Raw genomic sequence first — 20,186 nt, 5'->3', positions numbered from 1 at the left:
GTCTACTCCCCAACTACCCATGTGAAGTGACCTCTATCCTCCCTTATCCATGCGCACTGAGGCACGGCGTATAGATCGCCAGTCAGACAGCGGACGCCGAGCCAGAAACATGTCCCGGTAAGTCCCTCTATCTTAGCCCTTGTATCTTAAAGTACTACTTTTTATTGTTTAGCTCTTTTAGAAGCTAGAACCTTGCCTTCTTTAGTTAGTTAATTAGCCTTTAGTTTATTTTTTGAAGCAAATTATATGTTTTTTTCTGGCCAGTTCTGTAGTTTTTTTATTCACAGATTTTGGTGTCATTCTAAATTCAAAATTTTCGACCAGTATAAATTAGATGCCTGTTTAATATGTTCTTGCTTATTTCTATATGAGAACTTTTTGGTTCCCGAATCAATGTTGGACAAAATTAGGTTGTATAAAGTTTAAATTTTAATCAAATGAACATTAAATTAAAATTTCATTTTGATAATTTTTTTGGGATTACGGAGTTCTATAATCAGATACCTAACGATTATTTACGTAGCTAATGTAAAATTCCCATTGGGAAAAGTTAGGTCATGGCGTTCAGTAAATTAAATAAGTTTGCATATCGTTTAAAAGAATATAATATCCTTTGTAATGACTGTTTTTTTTTTTTATATTTAGTAAAATTCCTAATTGGCCCAAAACGCTAATTCCGTATCTAAATCTAAATTAATCACAACATTATGACTGTTTAATGTTTTAAGTAAGAAACAAGGTACTAAAAATATTCAAACTTTTCTTCGATTATGTAATGCTAAAAAAAACAATAGTATCTATTAATGCACACATCTTATCTTTACGTAAGAGGCACCCTAGCGCACACACAAAAATATTTTAAATTTACACACACAATAGTTAAAATATACAACCAGCTTCAAACACTTTGTCTTCAAACACTTTGCGCTATACATAAGATACAAATATAATCAACAAGTCGCGCGGTATGTTGTCTAACATGTTGCGCACCACGTATCACTAATTACACAGAGATACAAATCTTAAGTAGATGACCAACTGAAAAAAAAATGTTAAACTATGAGGGATTCTTCAAACCCTCTCTATTGATTACTTTTCATAATCATACACAACAAATTGAAATTTAATTTATAGAACACAATTATGTTAATTAATTACTTCATATTATATAAAATTAAATTAAAATATTGCGTGACCTGAAATCGTATAAAACACATCAAAAGTTTATCGTCTGTCGGTAACAGTAACTATGTTAGCAAATACATTTAACTAATTTGTAACTTTTATACAATTATGTTCCTACCCGCAATTCAGAGACGTCACGAAAACCGCAAACTCCACCCCACATCCCAATTTTCTTCTTCTATCGTTCAATGTTCTTTTTGTTTAACTTTACTTAACTACTTACTTATGTATATTACAATCCACTTTGTAAACTTGCGAGCAAACACATGTTAATTAAAACTTTTAATAGCTATTTGGTTTTACAATTCTATTTCAATTGTATTATATATTAATAATAAATAATAATATCAGCCCTGTATTATATGCTGTCCGACTGTTGGGCACGGGCCTTCTCTATTTCCGAGAGGGATTAGGCCTTAGTCCACCACGCTGGCCCAGTGCGGATTGGTAGACTTCACACGCCTTCGAAAATTCCTATAGAGAATTTCTCAGGTATGCAGGTTTCCTCACGATGTTTTCCTTCACCGTTAAAGCAAGCGATAATTCACAAAGAATACACACATAATTTTTTAGAAAAATCAGAGGTGTGTGGTGCCCTTGGGATTTGAACCTGCGGACATTCGTCTCGGCAGACCGTTCCACAACCAACTAGGCTATCGCCGCTCGTATTATATATTGCGTCTTCTTATTTCCATTACGAAATTAAATTCATACGGACTCAAATTAATTATAATAAAAATATAATAAACACTTTTTCGCATCAAAGCGCAAAATAATAATCCCCGATTAAATACAAACCTAATAATTTACGTGTTAAGAATGTTTTCCCACTGGCGCGGCGTCTTGCCTGCAAAATGTTAGAATTGAACCACTTAACTAATTCATTCGCCGCACCTGTTGCTCACTGTAATTTAATTATGAATTGCGAAAAACCGAACTACCTCGGAAAACCGACTTGTTAATTACTGACAAAACTTATTTGAAAGAATTAAAATCTTTTTACATGTTCCCCTTTTTTGAATTAAGAGCAAAATATGCTATTTTATAAAAGGCCATTTTGAGATAGAAATGAAATGGAGTTAAATAAAGATTACTTACGTACCCACCTTTTATTCACGAAGGGATAAACAGAGACACAACTAATGCGGCCAATTTTCATAATGTATTTTGTCCCGTGATGTCAAAGGGGTCGGGCGTATCGCCATATCAGGCACACTTCAGACTCCGTGATGGGTAGAAAAACCGAGTATCACTTTACCCGCCCGGAGATCAAACCTAAGACATCAAATGAGTCGTACCGGAATACAACGACTCACGCTACTATGGCAGTCATTTTTTCAATCTCTAATACTATGCCTCTTTGGTCTATTATTGAATAAAATGTGTTATCGGGACAGGTTTCTGGTTCGCTCTCCTGGTCAGAAAAATCTAGTATGTCTAATAATTGTGCCCGGTATGGCAATCTCTTCCTCATCACATAGGACGGCATACTGATGCTAAAAAGTCCCTTAATTGCACCTCTGTCCACCCCTTCGGCGATAAACATCAGAACTATATATACATTACTTTTAGCAGCACCATGGCCGTAAGCGCGATCCTCGTCCTGAGCTGCCTCGCCGGCGCCCACGCCTGGGGCGGTATCTTCAACCGCTTCAGCTCGGACATGCTGGCCAACCTGGGGTACGGCCGTACTCCATACCGCCATTATCCTTATGGACAGGTAAAGACTTTCTTCTATAATTATCCTTTTTTTTCTTTACAACTACCAGCTTAAAGGGGCAATCGGGCGGTTATGTTGGGTTTGGCGGCTTTACCTATTGGGCCGCCTGAAGATATGGAAGGCGTGGAATCACCCACGCTGCTGCCTATCCCGGGATTCTACTATAATTCATCTTTAGGTCCAATACATTGTAAAGTAAACCTTGGGAATTTCAACACACGATTTTACTTCAGTGGTTATCACCCATCTATGACTCCTATGATATTGTACATGTTTTACTGCAGTGCTGACTACCTACTGTCAATTAAATCTACTTAAAGATAATTGTAACAAATAGTCAAACAGTAGCCTTCCTTTACAACGTAGTAGATACTGCATTATAAAAAAAACTGCTGTTTGATGAGCTGATTGGTAACTGAAGAAATTCGCTATTACATTAGGAATCTGATAAGACTTAGTAAAATTCGATATATTGATAGTTTTAAGTAATTAACTTCAGAGAACTTTAACATATTATATCGTATATTATTATTATTATCGCCATTTATTCTTATACAAAATAATACAGGTTAAAGATTTCATAAAACTTCATGATATAATGAGGACCTACTAGATGCTCAATTTCATTTTGGTTAACAGATCGCCAAAAAACAGTGTCTCCAAACAACACTCTACTCAGAAAAAGTACATATGCTATGAAATAAAAACTGCTCCTTTTTTACGTCGGTTAAAATACGAAAATCGAGCCTATAAACATGTAACCTTTGACCTAATAGCATCGAAGTAATGGAGCGTTCAAAATCTAATTTTACCCGGTGACCGGCTTACCGCGTGGCATCTAATGTCAGTGGACATTGCCTGGTGAGCTGGAAGGGTTTGCCATTTGCTGCCAATAGCTATTTTAGTAAGGTTTTCAGGTCACCGAGAAACTATTTTGGTTCAGGTCGTATTTGGACTATTTATTCCCTCTTTTGTTTTTATGGGCTGTATATTTCATGGAATTTAATTAGCATACGATTGAAACTCATGAAAATGCATTCAGCTACTTTTATGTACTAGACGAGAATATTAGGTTACTTATTTATCAATTATCAAAAGATAACTTATGTATCTCAAAAATACATCAACAACTTCAACTCAAAGTAATTGTTGAATTTGATGTTTGTTTTCTAAAGGGGAGGGAGAAAGTGAATTATTTTAAAAAATGTACAATGAAACCTCTTGGTAAAGGTGGAACCCGAGGAGGTGTATGCAGAAGCCCTAGAAGGGAACCGTATTGATGACGTCATCGACGAGCCCGCTCACTGCTACAGCTCTCCTTGCACCACCAACGGGGACTGCTGCCGAGGTCTACTCTGCCTAGATACAGGTAATTTTAGCAAAACCTTACAGGATCGAAAAAAATTGTGCAGTTTAAACACACGTATTATCTGAGTAAGTTTCATTGGCTAAAAATTCTGGAATAATTTGGTACTTAAAAATATATTCTAGTCTTTACCCTCCTACTTCAATTTGCGCTATCACTACCAGATGATTTTTTGCAATCTTTCAAACTTGAACGCAAAAGCAAGGGACATGTTCTACCATTCAACTATCTAAACAAATAAGTTTTATAGTTTATTGAAATGTTACATTTTTTAGGCATTACCTTGCGTTTTTTAGAGGACGCAATTTTATTTTTTTGGAGTGTAGGGGGGTCAGTGTAAAGCTAAAACCAAGTTTGTGGGGTCGCCACCCTTGTCCCACGGCCGCCATCTTGAAAATAGGGGTTGAAATGGTTTTTACGATGTATCTCTTAAACTATTTATCTGACAAAAAAATTATAAACATTTTTTGTTGCAAATTAAATTGTCTACAACTTTGGTCCAGTAACTTTTCGTCGTAGAACTATAAATAAAAAAGTTATAAGCGAAAATGTTAAGAAATTCAATGTTAAGCAATGTCCATTGCAACGTCATCAGAACGTGTGTTTATAAGGTTCATAATACTTTTTTTTGTACTCTCATTACGTACAACACAAACCCGCGGTTGTCGGCTAGTACGCGAATTACTTGGATCCTGAATCGCTTCTACGTAGTGCGGCAAACTGCGGTAATACTATTTTACTTCAAGGCCTAAAATAACTTGAATTATTGCTCACGTGTCACGCCGTAATCTAATCTCAGTTCCTAAGTTTTATTGGATTATTGCTTACGCGCCAACTTTATTTAGATTCGTATTTTTTTTAGAAAGATGTTAGTAAAGTTATAAAAATATAATTTGAGCGTGACTAGTGAAAAAATAGGTGTGGTGCGGGAACGCGAAATAACAATAAAAATACAATTCTCTCTATCCGATATCCACAAAATCTAAACTGAGCTAACAATTTTAATGTTTTATTTTAGTAGGACAGTAAAGAATTCTATTTATTTGGGTGTCACCACCAGAGTTTACATTATTATGTAATGCAATTATTGTTCTTAGTTAATCATTGATAAATTTCATATTTGTCTCAAGGTAGGGATATTAAATACCTATAGACATTTAATTTAAATGGATACATAGTGACTCGTTCTAGATGTCGCATAATATATTCTGTTTCGGAGTCAGGCATTGCATCCAGTAAGATAAGTCGACATAATTCTTATGTTGAAGGACTAAATGTTTCTCGTTAGCCAAGCTATTTGAACTTTGCCCTCATAAAAAAAAGTATTTTAATGGTTTTACTAACCGGCTTAGATGCAACAACGAATAGTTAAGTGGTAACCTATCTACCGTCCTTATTACGGTATCTCAAATATTTACACCATAAATATCTGACGTATGACTAAAGTTTTTGGAAGAAATAGACGACTAATATTTCAAAAGCAACTTTGCTTCAAACATCACTTAAAAATTTTATATAATTTCCTTTAGCTTTGTGGTCTTGTATCAACTTATTCAACAGGCTTTCATACTTCAGCCAAAGGCTAAATCATCCCTAGTTAATTATTTATTGTTCCAGCTACAAACCCCTATTAAGTTCTTAGAATAACGGGCTTCATGTACCCAATGTAATCTTAGCAAACGTGACCCAAAAGCCAACTTTGGACAAATGTTTGCGCATAACATAATTTATGTATATCATACATTTTCGTATGCCTCATTGTTCATTCGAGCCAATTAGAATTTATGAACGCCATAATCCGTGCTAGGGTATTATGAATAATAAAGCTTGCTCATATTTTATACATTGTTGCCGCAAATATGCATAAAATATTACATCTACTGGTGGTAAGTCTCTCATACCAGATGTCTAATTCTGCCGCCAAGCAACAGTGGTCACTTGTGTTCCGGTTTGAAAGATAGGTCTTAACATCTCATGGCTCAGGATGGCAAGCGCAGTGGAATACCAAACAGTACTTTGTAATTCAAGGTGTTGGTGTTTTTACTGTTTATGGGCGTGTATCGCTTACCATCAGGCGAACGCCAAGTTCATCTCGACATTCAAAGTAATAACAAAAAAAAAAACATCACTGGTAGGTCTCCTATGCGAGTTTTTTCAACCGCTACTTTTATCACCGAGAGATAGCAATTAGCGTGACTAACGACCATTACAACTGCGACTGCTCTTGAGGGGGAAATACAAAAATGAAGGAAGGTTCTCAGGATGGTAAAAGAGGATATAAGCAATATCAGCAAGTCCGTTTTTGGTCTGATGTGGTATAGAAGCTGGTCAAAATAAACACCAAGAACTGTCCGACATGCAAATCCAAACCAGAACCTCACTGTAATTATTCTCTAAACCAACAAGATTGTAATGTATGGCGGCTTCCCACGTATTTAACCTGAATAATTAACTCATTGTGCCCATCTGTTAATTCACTTTGCCCAAGTGCGAACTTTGCCCTACTCAACTATTCTTAACATGAAAATTTCCCAACATAAATTAAGTAAACGGAAACCCGTAGGCGGCCGGATATGGAGCAAATGAAATTGCGTGGAAAGTTAAATGAAAGGGAAAACTGTTTCCAAAGGTTGGCACTTCAGGGAATGAATTTAATAAAGTTTAACATACATTTTTCTTCATACATATTTTCTTTTGAAGGGGATGTAAAGGGACGGTAAAGCAGATCCGTTAACAATAGGGGACCGTCCTGTGTTTGATTTTGTTCATTATTCTATATGTAATGGTTAATAATACAAAAAGAAACTCTCCTGCGAAAGCTGTATTAAAATTGGTTAAAAAATGAGCCAGTAATTCATATTTCAAATATTACTATGTGCCGAAGTGCGCGCGAAGTGGGAATATCGCTTCATCTCTTTCTTTCGCACGCGTCGTAATGCCCGATGACGTCACACGTGGGTATTGCGCCTCTTTTCTGTTTCTTGTTACTTACCCCTTCTACCGAAATTGAAAGTTATTGATTTTTTACCGTATTTAAATAATTATCTGTGTTATAATTTATATAAAGTAAATATTTGATAATAATAAAAAACAAAAATGATTCCGGTCCCCTATTGCGCCTAATAACCAGAATTTAGCAATATTTTCACTGTCTCATGTCATCAAAAATGTCAATAACAATAAGCACGTAAATTCTCAAATATTTATGTATATATTAAATAGTTTCTTTATAATATAATCAAAATATAATTTCCATGTGATGCAATTTATAAACTGAATGGAGCCCGAGAGATCTCTTTTTCCAGATCTCAAATCGTTAATTGACAACCAAAGATAATTTAATTGATTCATATCTCGATTCGTATTGTCGACGCCATTTGTACTAACAGCCGTTTAAAAAATAATATGTGCATTAGTTAATATTTCCATTCTTATAATGATTTGTAATTACTAGAGGATGGAGGGCGTTGTCTCCCGGCATTCGTTGGAAGAAAACTAGGTGAGATCTGCAATAGAGAGAATCAATGCGACGCTGGACTGGTCTGTGAAGAAGTTGTGCCTGGTATGTTGAAATATATATTTTCACAAAAGGCAATTATAATTGTATAATATTAAATAATGTTATGTACATTAAAGTTCTTTACGATTTTTACCATGCTAAGGCGTCGTTAAGCTTAGTTTTGCAAATTTGTTATGACTTAATTTGATTATTCATATACTATTATCATTTGACAACTATCACTCGTAACATAAAATGAACTTTAAAAAATATCAATTATAGTTGAATTTTGACCACTAGGCAACTACTAGTCGCAGGTATGAATCAAAATAACCTTTTTCCTCTGCATTATTTACTTCTTCCTAGGTGAAATGCACGTCTGCCGCCCACCAACTGCCGGTCGTAAGCAATACAACGAAGATTGCTCCACGTCCAGCGAGTGCGACATCACCCGTGGACTCTGCTGCATCATGCAGCGCAGGCATCGCCAGAAACCTAGGAAGGTGAGTCGGGTCTTGCAGATTTTAGGAATAAGCAGGGGACAAGGTGGTTATTATGTAGATTTTTCTCAAGTTGATTGCTGAGCAATGCGGTGAATGATTATAATGGATAAGACTTTATAATGTGTACTACAATTTAGCTAAAGTTAGATAGGTGTGAGAGGAGACCAATGCGGTGAATAAAGATCATTGATGAAGAGTTTATTTTGTACTAGATCTTGAATAAACTTACATAGGTTTCTTCACAAATTTATAGACGAACATACCTATAAATGATAAATTGCTAATAGATGTTCCTGAAATATACGTATACCGTCTAAATAAATAACCATTCCTAAGATTCTTTTTGAAATTACTTTTTAAACTACGAGTAACCTAGTTAATTAAAAGACCTCTACCAAACCATTATTCAAATGCTACTGAAATCTTTAATTAACATTCTGCAGAAAAAAACTTCAATTCAAATGATCTTTGAGCTAAAAAGAAAATTTAATAAAAGGAACGAAAAAAACCCTTTCATTACAAAATAGAGCCTGAAGGATATTGGTTCTTTAAATTAAACATTCCTTTCTTTTACTGTTTATGTAAGAGTATTTCGAGAATATAAGCGTATCTTTTTTATCTATACATATTTTTTATTGCTTTGAATGACGAGACGAGCTTGCCGTTCGTCGGATTTGCGGTGGTAATTACCCAGGTGGACTTTCACATATGAGGGACCTACCAACAGGAAATCTACCTATAAAAGAGGCTATATTACGCACTCTATATTTGTCATGTTTTCCAACCAGAGGTTAATTAGGCCAACGTAATGGACTAAAGGAAAGCTTACCAGCAGCAGGTGGCTTTATTCCAGCAGTAAAAAAAAATAGGATAATACATGATAATTAAGAACAATTATTATTACGCTGTATCTTAGGTAGTATTATTGTATCAGTTGCAGTGGTCCCAAAACAGAAATTGTTATGAAACTTGTAAATGCAACGTATGTCGTGTTGCTTTAGTAACCTGATTTTAGATTCCTATTAATATTGATATATATATATATCCTTTGTCAGTATATTTAGTGTACACAATTGCGATATTTTATTCCGTATATTTTATATAATTCTATTTCTCAATAGTCATTAAAGTATATTTTACCCAAAACTTCTAAAAAATCTCAAAACTTCTATACAAGCAGACGAGACCATTTCCATGAAAAAATAATGAGGTACTTGTAACTTTATACTCAAGTATATTTACGATTATACAAAAAATAAAGTAAGTTGTAAATCCCTAATGACGTCCCACTTGAAGTTAAAATTAAAACTTCAGATTTTGGCGAATCGATTATAATAATTCATGATTTAGATCTGTACCAGTGTAAAGAAAATCGAATCCTTATAATATTCGCTAAATGACCCACACATACATCAAAATATTCGTCAACTCGAGACATTTTTTAATAGAAGGAAAGAAAGAGAGATCATTTGATAATAAATGATTGTCGCCGCTTACAAACATTAACTAAGAATTTAGAGTAAGTTAACGACGTTTAAGGAATGGAAAAGAAGTTTCCGTATTTGGGAGTATAGATATTGGTAAAAAGGGTGAATTGAATAAAAAAAATATATCAAATTATATTCGCTTTAGCGGCCCAGACCCGGTCCCTATGGCGCTCAGTGGGAGAGGCCTATGTCCAGCAGTGGACGATTCCCGGCTGAAATGATGATATTCGCTTTTAGCAACCTCCCTCTACATAATCAAGTGTGTTTGCAGAGCTGCGGTTATTTCAAAGAGCCGCTGGTATGCATCGGCCCCGTCGCGACCGACCAAATCCGCGAGTTCGTACAGCATACCGCGGGAGAAAAACGCATCGGAGTCTACAGATTACACTAAACCCATCAAAAACGGTACTGCATTGCGGAAAATGAACAGTATGACTATATTTTTTCTTCGATTAATGTTATAATTTGTGGAAATTATCATTAAATTGTAATTATTTTGTATATATTCTAATTTTGAAATATGATCGATATTTAATATTATTTATTTTAAAATTATATTATCTGTTAAAGAATATGACTATTCATTTTTCGCGATGCGCATTTTTCGGTTAATAATCTTTTTACTAATAAAACCAGTATAACAAATGGTTACTTTGACAGATTCATAAGAACATGTAAATCTGTAATTAAAATCGAAAGTTTTTTATTAGTGAATGGATTAATAAAGAATGAATAAGGAACTCCGACGTTTCTTAGAAAATTCTTTAGTTTTGGAATTACGGTCAATAATTTTCTATTTACAACAAAAGGGGTCAGGTTAATTTTAGATTAGGGAGGATGACGGCCAGTCACAATGTCAGACAGCGACGGCTGCATCTTAAATAACAGCCAAGTACGGCTGTATTTTATTTAATTTTATGTTGTTCGTCATTCCAAAATTAAAAAAATATGGACTTGGCTCAGAAAATGGTTAACGATTAGCTATATTTTTTTCGAATTGAAGCTTAAACGAAAAATGAATAAAAAAATTAGATCAAATGAGGACATATCATTTTTTTAGCATTTAATTTCGTAAATGTGTAGTCTAGTGTTAAAGTTTAAAAATATTATGAATACTTATAAACATTAGGCGGTTCGGGCGTCGTATAGTTATCTGTGTTTTAAAAATTAAAAATTTAATGTAGATGTAAGTAAATAAGTCTTCAACTATACATATCCAACTGGCTGAGGCATTTATAGTAAATTGATGTTAAATATAATACATATCATGTCTAAATGTAAGTTAGTTGTAAGTGTATAATACCTTTGCCGATCTTCTCTGCTTGTTTTTTTTTTAATGTACGCTAGGTGCCTAGTCATACATATCATGAATTTTTTAACACTAGCTGTATCTGGACATATCAATTTTTAATCCTGTAATTTAAATCTAGCCTAAGGACTGTGATGTTGTGTACCTATTTTCTGAGATTATAATATAATAGATGAAAATTTTTAAAAATAGTAAAAAAAAATATTTTTCTGCCAAATAATCTATGCCGTTGAAGATATGAAATATCTGAATTTTTGTCGGAGTTTTTTTTATTACAGTATGGCCTAATGGGGAGTTCAGCTTTCCTAGATTTTCACTGTATGTTGTTAGTATAAATTACTGTTGTATGGGAGATGTCATTTGTGTATTAAATATTATTATGTGTTATAAATATATGAATTATGTCTGCAATGTTGTTTTACTCAAATGTGTTGGAACACGTGAATTATAAATGAAAAATAAATATACACAACACGATGCAGAGACATACGTTATATTTTAAATCGTACACATGTTTTTGGTACTCAAATATAATAATTGCATACAATTAATAAGTCTTTCCAGAAAATTCACGAATATTGGACTAAGTATGCAGGTAACAGAAATAAAATACACTCAGGTAACAAGATATACTTTATAACAAACTTATATACCTATTTATATACAGCTAATACGTTGTTCAAAAATCCATAGCGTGATCAAATCACCCGAAGAACGGCGGCGGCGGATGGTAGAAGAAGGGAGGCGGCGGCGGGTAGAAAATTGGTGGCGGTGGTGGTGGGTAGAAAATGGGTGGTGGGGGACGATAGCCGAACCTGGCGAAACCGAACCCCCCTCCTACCACCACAGGACCGCCCCAACCACCTGGCCAGTGACTGGTCACATCCTGAAATATTCAAATTGTTTATATAAAAATATGTTATGTTAGGTTATATAAAAATATTTCTCGGGTAATGACGATATTGAATTTTAACAGTAACAGCCTGAATGGCAATAGGCTCGCCCCCATCACATCATGGGACGGAATACACAATCAGGCTCACTATTACAAGGTTCTATGTTACATTTTTGGCACAAATTTAATTACACATATCACATGATTATATAATGTATATCCTTTTCATGAGACATTTTAAATAATCTCAAAATATAAACAAAGAGGGACGCCCGAATTTAAATTCTTATTTTTTCAATATCAATAAAAAATTACATAGGACCACGTAAAGAGTGAGAGATATATCGAAAAGCATGTATAGTTGCTTTTCTGATCATTACTTCGCCAATAAAGGCACAAGTGTATGTATGTATACTTGAAAATATTTCACAGACTTTATATTTTCAAAAGTAATATATTAAAACCTAAGCCGCAACCTAAATAGTACCACAGCCTCACATATCTTTTATACGATCACGTAAAATTGACCCTACTGAACCTGACGGTGAGTGTGGTCTAATGTCGAATGACGAGAGATGATTACTCTTCTTATACAAATTAGCATAACTGTCGCCTGCCGCTTATAAAACTGTCAAGATTTTATGAAATTAAGGCGTATTGAAAACGGTGGGATTTTGCAACACGGTTTTCCAGAACACAACGCATGCAGTCATGAAAACAAAACCAAAACTCCTTGTGTAATTCACGTTAAAATCTGTATTGCGCCAACCCCATAATGGAATGGGATCAAGGTAAGATATAATAAATACGTATATGAAAACTTACCTGAGCCAAAACCAAAATTGCAACGCAAACAAGAATAAATTTACTGAACGATAACATTTTTTTTAAAAATTATAAAAAGAGTTCCTCCCAACACACTGATACACAGGTAAAATAAATCAGTTCACATCATTTTATACAGAAAATGGTACAAATACAAAGTAATGTGGACAAAACTACATACTTCTTATCACCAAGGTATAAGATTGGCATTTCAATAAATCCTCGTATTTCAAACGCATAACACCACTACGTTGTTGATTGTATGTCCGACTTATTAACAAGTAAATGAAAATTGATGACCTGAGTTCATTATAAATATAACAATACCTATTATAGTGTGTATATTATAGTACACATCTAAGACGTAAGGGAATAAACCGGCATAAAATATTTATATATTGTCCTGTCTGTCTTTATTTCACCTCCAATGTGGCATCGGCCTAAGACACTTCTCAAACCCATTTCCAATAGGGTTAGCCTTCATTTTTATAGGAGGCTGCTTGCATGACACAAAATTTAAGGGAATCAAGATTACGTTAGAAAAACCCACGAGAAATGAGAATGAACCGCAAGAGCATTATATTATAGTTTAATGTTGAGTATTTAACGACGTTCCACACCTTACTTAAGAGCGTTTACGCATCCGCGCGCCGTATGTCTCAAAAACAGCACTTTCGAAGGAGATAATATCCATCAAAACATTATTTTAAAAACATATGAATTAGTAATTATTATAGAAAATTTTGTTGTCTAAAAAGTTAGTAGAGAAAATTTTAGATTTATTGAGTATTTGTAAATTGTTTAATGATTACTGAACAGAGGTTTTCAAATTTGCGCTTCGAACGTCTATTTCGAAGCTCAAAATATCTTAAACCACTAAGGAACATAACAATATGTTATTTTTATCTAACTAAAAAGATCCTGAAGAAAAAAGTTAGTAGAGAAAAATATCTTTTTATGTTTAATTCATGAGAAATAAAAATTCAAAGAATTCGAAAATTTCAAAAATGTTGGTCATTTAAATGATTTTTTTATCACTATATCTTACTTAATTGAATATAATATTGGATTACTATAATAGAAGAACATCTCCTTAAAACATACAATTTAAAAATTCTACAAAATTAGTTCTGTTATTTTTCTATAAATATTTTAAATACCACTATAAAACGCAACGCGCAAATCGTTTCAAATTAGTCCGCCTTGAGGCTTTCTAGAGAGAGGACGTATCGCTCGTCGCTCCGGCGAGACTCCAGTTGGACTTTGCTGTGCGTAGAAAAAATAGTCACGTGTATACAGTGATTGCCACATCTTAGTACTTTAGTAAGTAAAATATTTTTTTCTTTAATGATTGACAATAATGACAATAATTTTAGTAGTTACTATAAATTATTATTATATTATTATGTTTCAGACACAATGGGAAGTAAAGCTATTTCTAGGCAAGAAAAGGAAACGTAACAACGCTGAAACTTCGGCTAAAGCAAAAGCTAAAAGATTGATGTACTAATGTTATAACATGCGTCTGTAGTATGGTTGTTGCTTTTTTACTCATTAAACACTTGAGCATAGTTACTCGAAGGAAAAAAATTGAACCTTAAGCTAAAAACAATTAGCCCACTGAAATGTTACATGAGCTTTGTATTTTTAGAGGACCCAATTTTATTTTTAGAACATGTGTCGGGGGTCAATAGAAGCTTAATCTCAAGTTTGTGAGGTTTCCGCCATCATGGAAAAAGGGGTGAAAACACTTTTTTCGCGATATCTCAGAAACTATGCGTCTTACATAAATTTTGTAAAGTCGTAATTTGTAGCAAATTGTTTTGCCTACAAATATGATTATATAACTTTTTGCCCTAAATTAAAAATTAAAGAAGTTATAAGCAAAAATGTGAAAAAATGTGAGAAAATGTTTTCTTTTTTGCTCTATAACTTTTTTTTTACATTTTACAAAAAAATTACCTCAAACTAACTTGTAAATGATCTTTTGAGGAAAATTGTTCCCTATATTTTTTTTTTATTTCATTCATTTACAACGCTGTTACAGCGCTCCAAAGTTTACCGGGTTCGTCAATGCTCATGAGAATCCGGTCGAAACAAAATGTTTAACTTATTTTTGATTTTTTTCATTGTAAATATATTATTACAATTTTTTTGTTAAATTCGTACAACTTTACTTATTTATTCCTAACTCTTTTCTTTGCCATAGAACTTACCAAATTTAACTTATCGAATGTTATGCAGGTAGAAAAGGTATGAGTTACCCTTGGGGGCTAAAGGAGAAAGACAACATATTTGCAGGCAAAACAATTTGCTACAAATTAAGAAAGGCTTAAAAAAATTTTTTAAGACGTATAGTTTCCGAGATATCGCGAAGAAAGTGTTTTCACCCCTTTTCCAAGATGGCGGCCGGAGGACAAGGGTGGCGACCCCACAAACTTGAGGTTAAGCTTCTATTGACCCCCCACACATGGCCCAAAAATAAAATTGTGTCCTCCAAGAAATGCAATATGCGGTCCTTAAATTGTAACATTTCAATGGACTAAACGCACATTTCAAAACTCGTTTTACGCCCGCGGGGTGCGCGGTTGTATGCGGTACCCGCTGTATTGGCGGCCAACTATTAGAATCGTGCGGGCCACGGTAGCACCAGCGCGCTCTGTGGTTAGTAGGTGGGCGACTACAGTAGTCGGTAGGGGAGGGTGGTTACAGAAATCTGACGCCATTTTCCTCCATCGTGATCGTTTCTGATATGATATATAGCAATACCTATTAAAAAAACTATCCAAAAATATAACCAACTTCCGAAAAGAAGTCTTTTATTTCTCACTTTTAGTTATACACCTAAAAATGACATCCCATTACATACACCTTCTGACTCAAAATATAAATTCCAATATGTAATTTCTAATGACTTAATTTAAACTTTCAATACGCTAAATATTAAAAACTGCAGATCTATGGAGTAATTATGTGGTCCATTATAAACATCGTAGCACAGTATATATATATATATATATATATATATATATATATGCAAGAGGAGATTGTCCAAAAATTGATATTGTTCCAAACAGCAACAGTTGTTTCTTTCTTCAACGTTCTTTTTATCGTGGGACAGATAGTGAAGCCGGCGCGGTAAATGTTATTTTCATCGTAAAAACAAATTTTTCACTACAGGGCTTTCGAATATTTTCCATGTCTTGCATGTAAGGAAGTCCAACACGACAATTATATACATTTTGTGTTTCAGGTATTCCTGTATCAGGAGTGGAAGTAGATGGTGCTTGGTGGCACTGTAAATACGCCCCGCCCACCTTTATACCTCTCCTTTTCACTCCTATGGAGATAGACAAGGAGATCATCACTCTACTCAGTAAACCTCATACTGCTTTAATGTTTTGCTACTTCAATGCAAGAGCAGCATTCGAGAATTATCTGAATAAGTTTTCTGGGAATGTGTTAATCATTATAGGTCCCGGGGAAGGCAAAGGAGTACATACAGAACCACGTCCTTTTGAGGAAGTCGACAATTGGAAGCTTTACAAATGGCAAGAAGTTAGACAAAGTCGGGATTTTATAGCGGTTTATGTGAGGGAGTGTTTACGAAATGGGGTAATGAAACATATTTGAATAGGTAAAGATCTTTCGGTCTTGAACAATTTCAATTTTTAGATTTGGGTAAAGCTTACCCATGTATCCAGCGAATTTAATAAATGAAATCAGAACTTGTAGAGGTCACTCGATGCAAATACCTCAAAGGTGTTTTAAGGTATCTCTAAATATTAGGATTATATTTGTGATTTCTGACATTATAGATTACAACTGTATGGGCTTATATAGCCTTGTCAAGGTCTTTAGAATAAACAAATATTGTAATAAATTAACATTTAATGATATAAGAACAGTCTTTACAAATATATACATTTGAATATATCTAGTTTTTCATTAATTCTATGTTTTTGACGTTTATTTTATTTGTCGTCTGCCGCACCGGGGTGTTCATCATGGAATCTTTCTTGCCCTGGATGAAAGTCGGAAACTCTCCGCTGGCAACATCCCCGGGTACCTCTATGCTCTCTTTTTGACTATCAGGCAGTTCAGGGACCAGTCTATTCATCTCGTTAACAGTTTTGTTCGGAATGTTGTTACCAGTTAAATCATTATCAAGGAAGTGAAAATCATTATGCATCAGATACAATGATTCTAGTGGAAAATTGTTCATATCAAATCGCGGCAACAGTTTGTTGTCATCAGAATTATCATCAATCTCGATGACGTAGTTTTGCGGATCGAGCGCGTCCGCTACCGCAGTGGACAGGTCCATGTGCCCGGAGTACTGCTCGCCTATTATATTATCCATTAGGTACTGTTCAATTAACATCTACGTGAGATGATTAAGTAGCGCTCGTAGAAGATGCGAGGTACGTTATACACCTACGCTCGTGACTTATCAGACCGATTCTAGCCCGAAAGATACGACCACAGTTTTGACAGCGGATTTCTGTATTTGTGTATGATGGGGGTAAAACGGCGTAGTTGCGCCGAATTTCGCGCTTGTGGGCTAGCTGCTTAAACCAGGCCTCATCGTGAGCGGAAACACCGTCAGCTACGGATTTACGCCATCTGACCCGGTCCACCGCCTCTTCCTCCCACTTGGTTGGATCCATGTTAAAAGATACCATGTCCCGCTTCACACTATCTTTAAACCTAAGTATTGGGCGACCTACCGGGCGCTTAGCATGTGCTACTTCGGCTAAAAGTATCTGCCTGGGCAAACGATTGGGGCCATGCGATGCACATGCCCTAGCCAACGCAGACGTCTCTGACGTAGTAACGCTATTATGCTAGGCAGCTGTGCGGTGCTTAACACGCTCTCGTTTGTGACTCTATCTTCCAAGTGAGACCCAAGATGCTCCGAAGACAGCGCATGTGAAAGTTGTTTAATTTTCGCTCTTGTTTGTTATATGACGTCCAGGATTCAGATCCATACAAAGAATGCTTAAGATGCACGTCTGGTATACCGCCATCTTGGTTCTAACTGTGAGGTATTTATTTTTCCAGACTCTTGCATGGAGTTTTCCAAACATCGTTGATGCTTTGCCAATGCGACTGTTGATTTCCGCATCGAGCGAAAGGTTGCTGCATATCGTCGAGCCTAGATAACAAAATGAGTCAACTACTTCCAGACTGTTGTCACCTAGTGTAATGACCGGATTTTCAGTACAACCTTGCATCATAATTACTGTCTTCTTCACATTGATTGACATTGAGAAGTTAGCACATGCATCAGCAAACTTTGACACAATAGTTTGCAGTTCTTGTGGTGTATTGGCGACAAAGGCAGCATCGTCCGCAAACAAAAGTGTATCCACAAAAAGATCTTTACGATAGCGACGGGATTTCAGCAAGGTAATATTAAATAGCTTACCATCATCTCTCGTGTGAAGATGAATGCCTTGGTGAAAATCACCGAAAGCATGTCTTAAAAGGAGAGAGAAAAATATCCCAAATAAGGTTGGAGCTAAGACGCAGCCCTGTCGTACTCCCCGGCGCATGCAAAATGGTGTGGATGTTTGCCCATTGAAAACTATTGTACCGTTCATGTCTTGATGGAAAGACTTTATCAGCGATAACAACTTTGGTGGACAACCCACCTCTCTAACGCTGTGTATAACCCTTCTCTGCTCACAGTGTCAAATGCTTTATTCAGGTCAACAAAAGCAATAAATAAGGGGTTCTTTGTTCCCTACATTTTTCCTGAGCTGGCGTAGTGTAAATATCATGTCCGTAGTAGATCTGTGAGCACGGAAACCACACTGCGCCTCAGGATAAATACGGTCAGCAAGTTTTTGTAGTTTGCCCAGGATGACACGAGCAAACAACTTGCCTACGATACTGAGTAAAGATATACCACGATAGGAGTTACAGTTGCCGCGGTCCCCCTTACCTTTGTACAAAGTGACGATATTTGCATCACGCATATCCTGAGGTACCTGCCCCTCACGCCAACACTTCAGTAACAGATTGTAACAAAGCGGCATCACGCATTCCAACTTTAGCAGTTCCGTCGGGATTCCATCGTTCCCCGGGCTTTTTCCACATTTTAACTTACTAACGGCAAGGTGGAACTCAGTAACCGTGGGTAGAGCATCGAGATCTTCCATCATAGGTAACTTTGGGAAGTTTTGTACAGCTGAGGCGTCAATGTCCACAGGTCGAGAATACAGCTCGGTATAATGTTCCACCCAACGGTTGAGTTGACGATTTCGTCAGTGATGACAGAACCGTCAATCTCCTTGAGAGGTGCTGTTTTCTTGGGAATAGGACCTACTGCTTTTGATGCGCGAGTATAAGCCACTTATGTTGCCAGTATAAGCGCATTCCTGGATGCTTTGGCAAAGCTCTATCCAGTAAGCATTAGCGCAATAGCGAGTATTACGTTGCAGCATAGCTTTCGTTGCTCTGAGCTTTTCTTTGAAGAGTTTGAAGGGTTAAGACGGTAGTTCAATGCAGCTGAATTCTTAGAGGCCATTAGAGGCTTAAGTTTTTCAATATTAGTTTGGAACCAATCATTTTGGTGGCGTTGTACGTGACCGAATACTTCCCGGCAGTAAGTGTAAGAAGGTTCTGAATATTAGTCCAATCTTCTGAAATTGATGTATCAGGGTTCCATGATCTTGTAATTCGTTCTGTTACTTCATTAAATTGTGCTACCAGTTCCTTGTTGGCTAATTTAGGTAAGTCTAGTCTTTTTCTAGCTGGGGTACGAGATTTATAAATTTTCTTTGGTACAAAAGACATTTTTGCAACTACCAATGAGTGATCAGTATCACAATCTGCGCTATGGAACGAACGTGTGTGCTCTATGTCGCGTAAGTCGTTTCTTTTAGTCAGAATAAGATCTAGCTGATGCCAATGGCCCGACCTTGGATGTTTCCATGAGACTTTATGTAATGCTTTGCCTTTAAAGTAGGTGTTAGTAACACATAAGAGGTTTAGAGCACAGAACTCTAGAAGACGTTGGCCGTTTTCATTTATTTTTCCAATACCATGGTTACCTAGGCATTCGGGCCAGGATATATTATCCTGTCCTACCCGAGCATTGAAGTCCCCTAATAGTATAAGACGATCACCAGATGGAATCTGTCGGACCGTTGACGTTAAATCATCGTAGAAAAGATCTTTCGATTCTGTAGAAGATGTTAAAGTGGGTGCATATACTGATAGAATGGTCACAAAACCCGAGAAAGTAGACATGCGCAAGGATATTATGCGTTCTGAGATACCTCTAGGGCCCTCGGTCGATTTTAGAATGTCATTGCGTATTGCAAAACCCACTCCGTGTTCGCGAGTTTCAGAGGCGTTTTTACCCTTCCAAAAGAAAGTATAGTGTT

At 35.8% G+C, this 20,186-nt stretch overlaps 1 protein-coding gene and 1 long non-coding RNA gene across 3 annotated transcripts; one reads left to right on the top strand and one right to left on the bottom strand.

Moving 5' to 3' along the window:
- The first annotated feature begins 77 nt into the window (after positions 1 to 77).
- Positions 78 to 11,480, top strand: LOC115439790 (ITG-like peptide). Of its 2 annotated transcripts, none has more exons than XM_030163782.2 (6): positions 78 to 117; positions 2,758 to 2,905; positions 4,136 to 4,274; positions 7,726 to 7,833; positions 8,137 to 8,273; positions 10,032 to 11,480. In XM_030163782.2, exons 1-6 carry the CDS (start codon positions 110 to 112, stop codon positions 10,149 to 10,151), a joined length of 660 nt encoding a protein of 219 aa, XP_030019642.1. In that variant the 5' UTR covers positions 78 to 109; the 3' UTR covers positions 10,152 to 11,480. The 2 variants fall into 2 exon arrangements, with proteins under 2 accessions (XP_030019642.1, XP_030019643.1); XM_030163783.2 differs by having other exon boundaries at positions 96 to 117; positions 2,761 to 2,905.
- A 108-nt stretch (positions 11,481 to 11,588) lies between these two features.
- Positions 11,589 to 12,916, bottom strand: LOC115439794. Its single transcript, XR_003938294.2, has 2 exons — positions 12,790 to 12,916; positions 11,589 to 11,955 (listed from the first exon to the last, which is right to left on the bottom strand). It is a non-coding gene; the product is annotated as an uncharacterized LOC115439794 (long non-coding RNA).
- Positions 12,917 to 20,186: the final 7,270 nt, after the last annotated feature.

The sequence above is a fragment of the Manduca sexta genome, chromosome 18 (genome assembly GCF_014839805.1).
Source record: "Manduca sexta isolate Smith_Timp_Sample1 chromosome 18, JHU_Msex_v1.0, whole genome shotgun sequence".
NCBI classification, from domain to species: domain Eukaryota; kingdom Metazoa; phylum Arthropoda; class Insecta; order Lepidoptera; family Sphingidae; genus Manduca; species Manduca sexta.
Note: the sequence above shows the minus strand (reverse complement) of the source record. Positions and strands in the feature narration are given on the sequence as shown.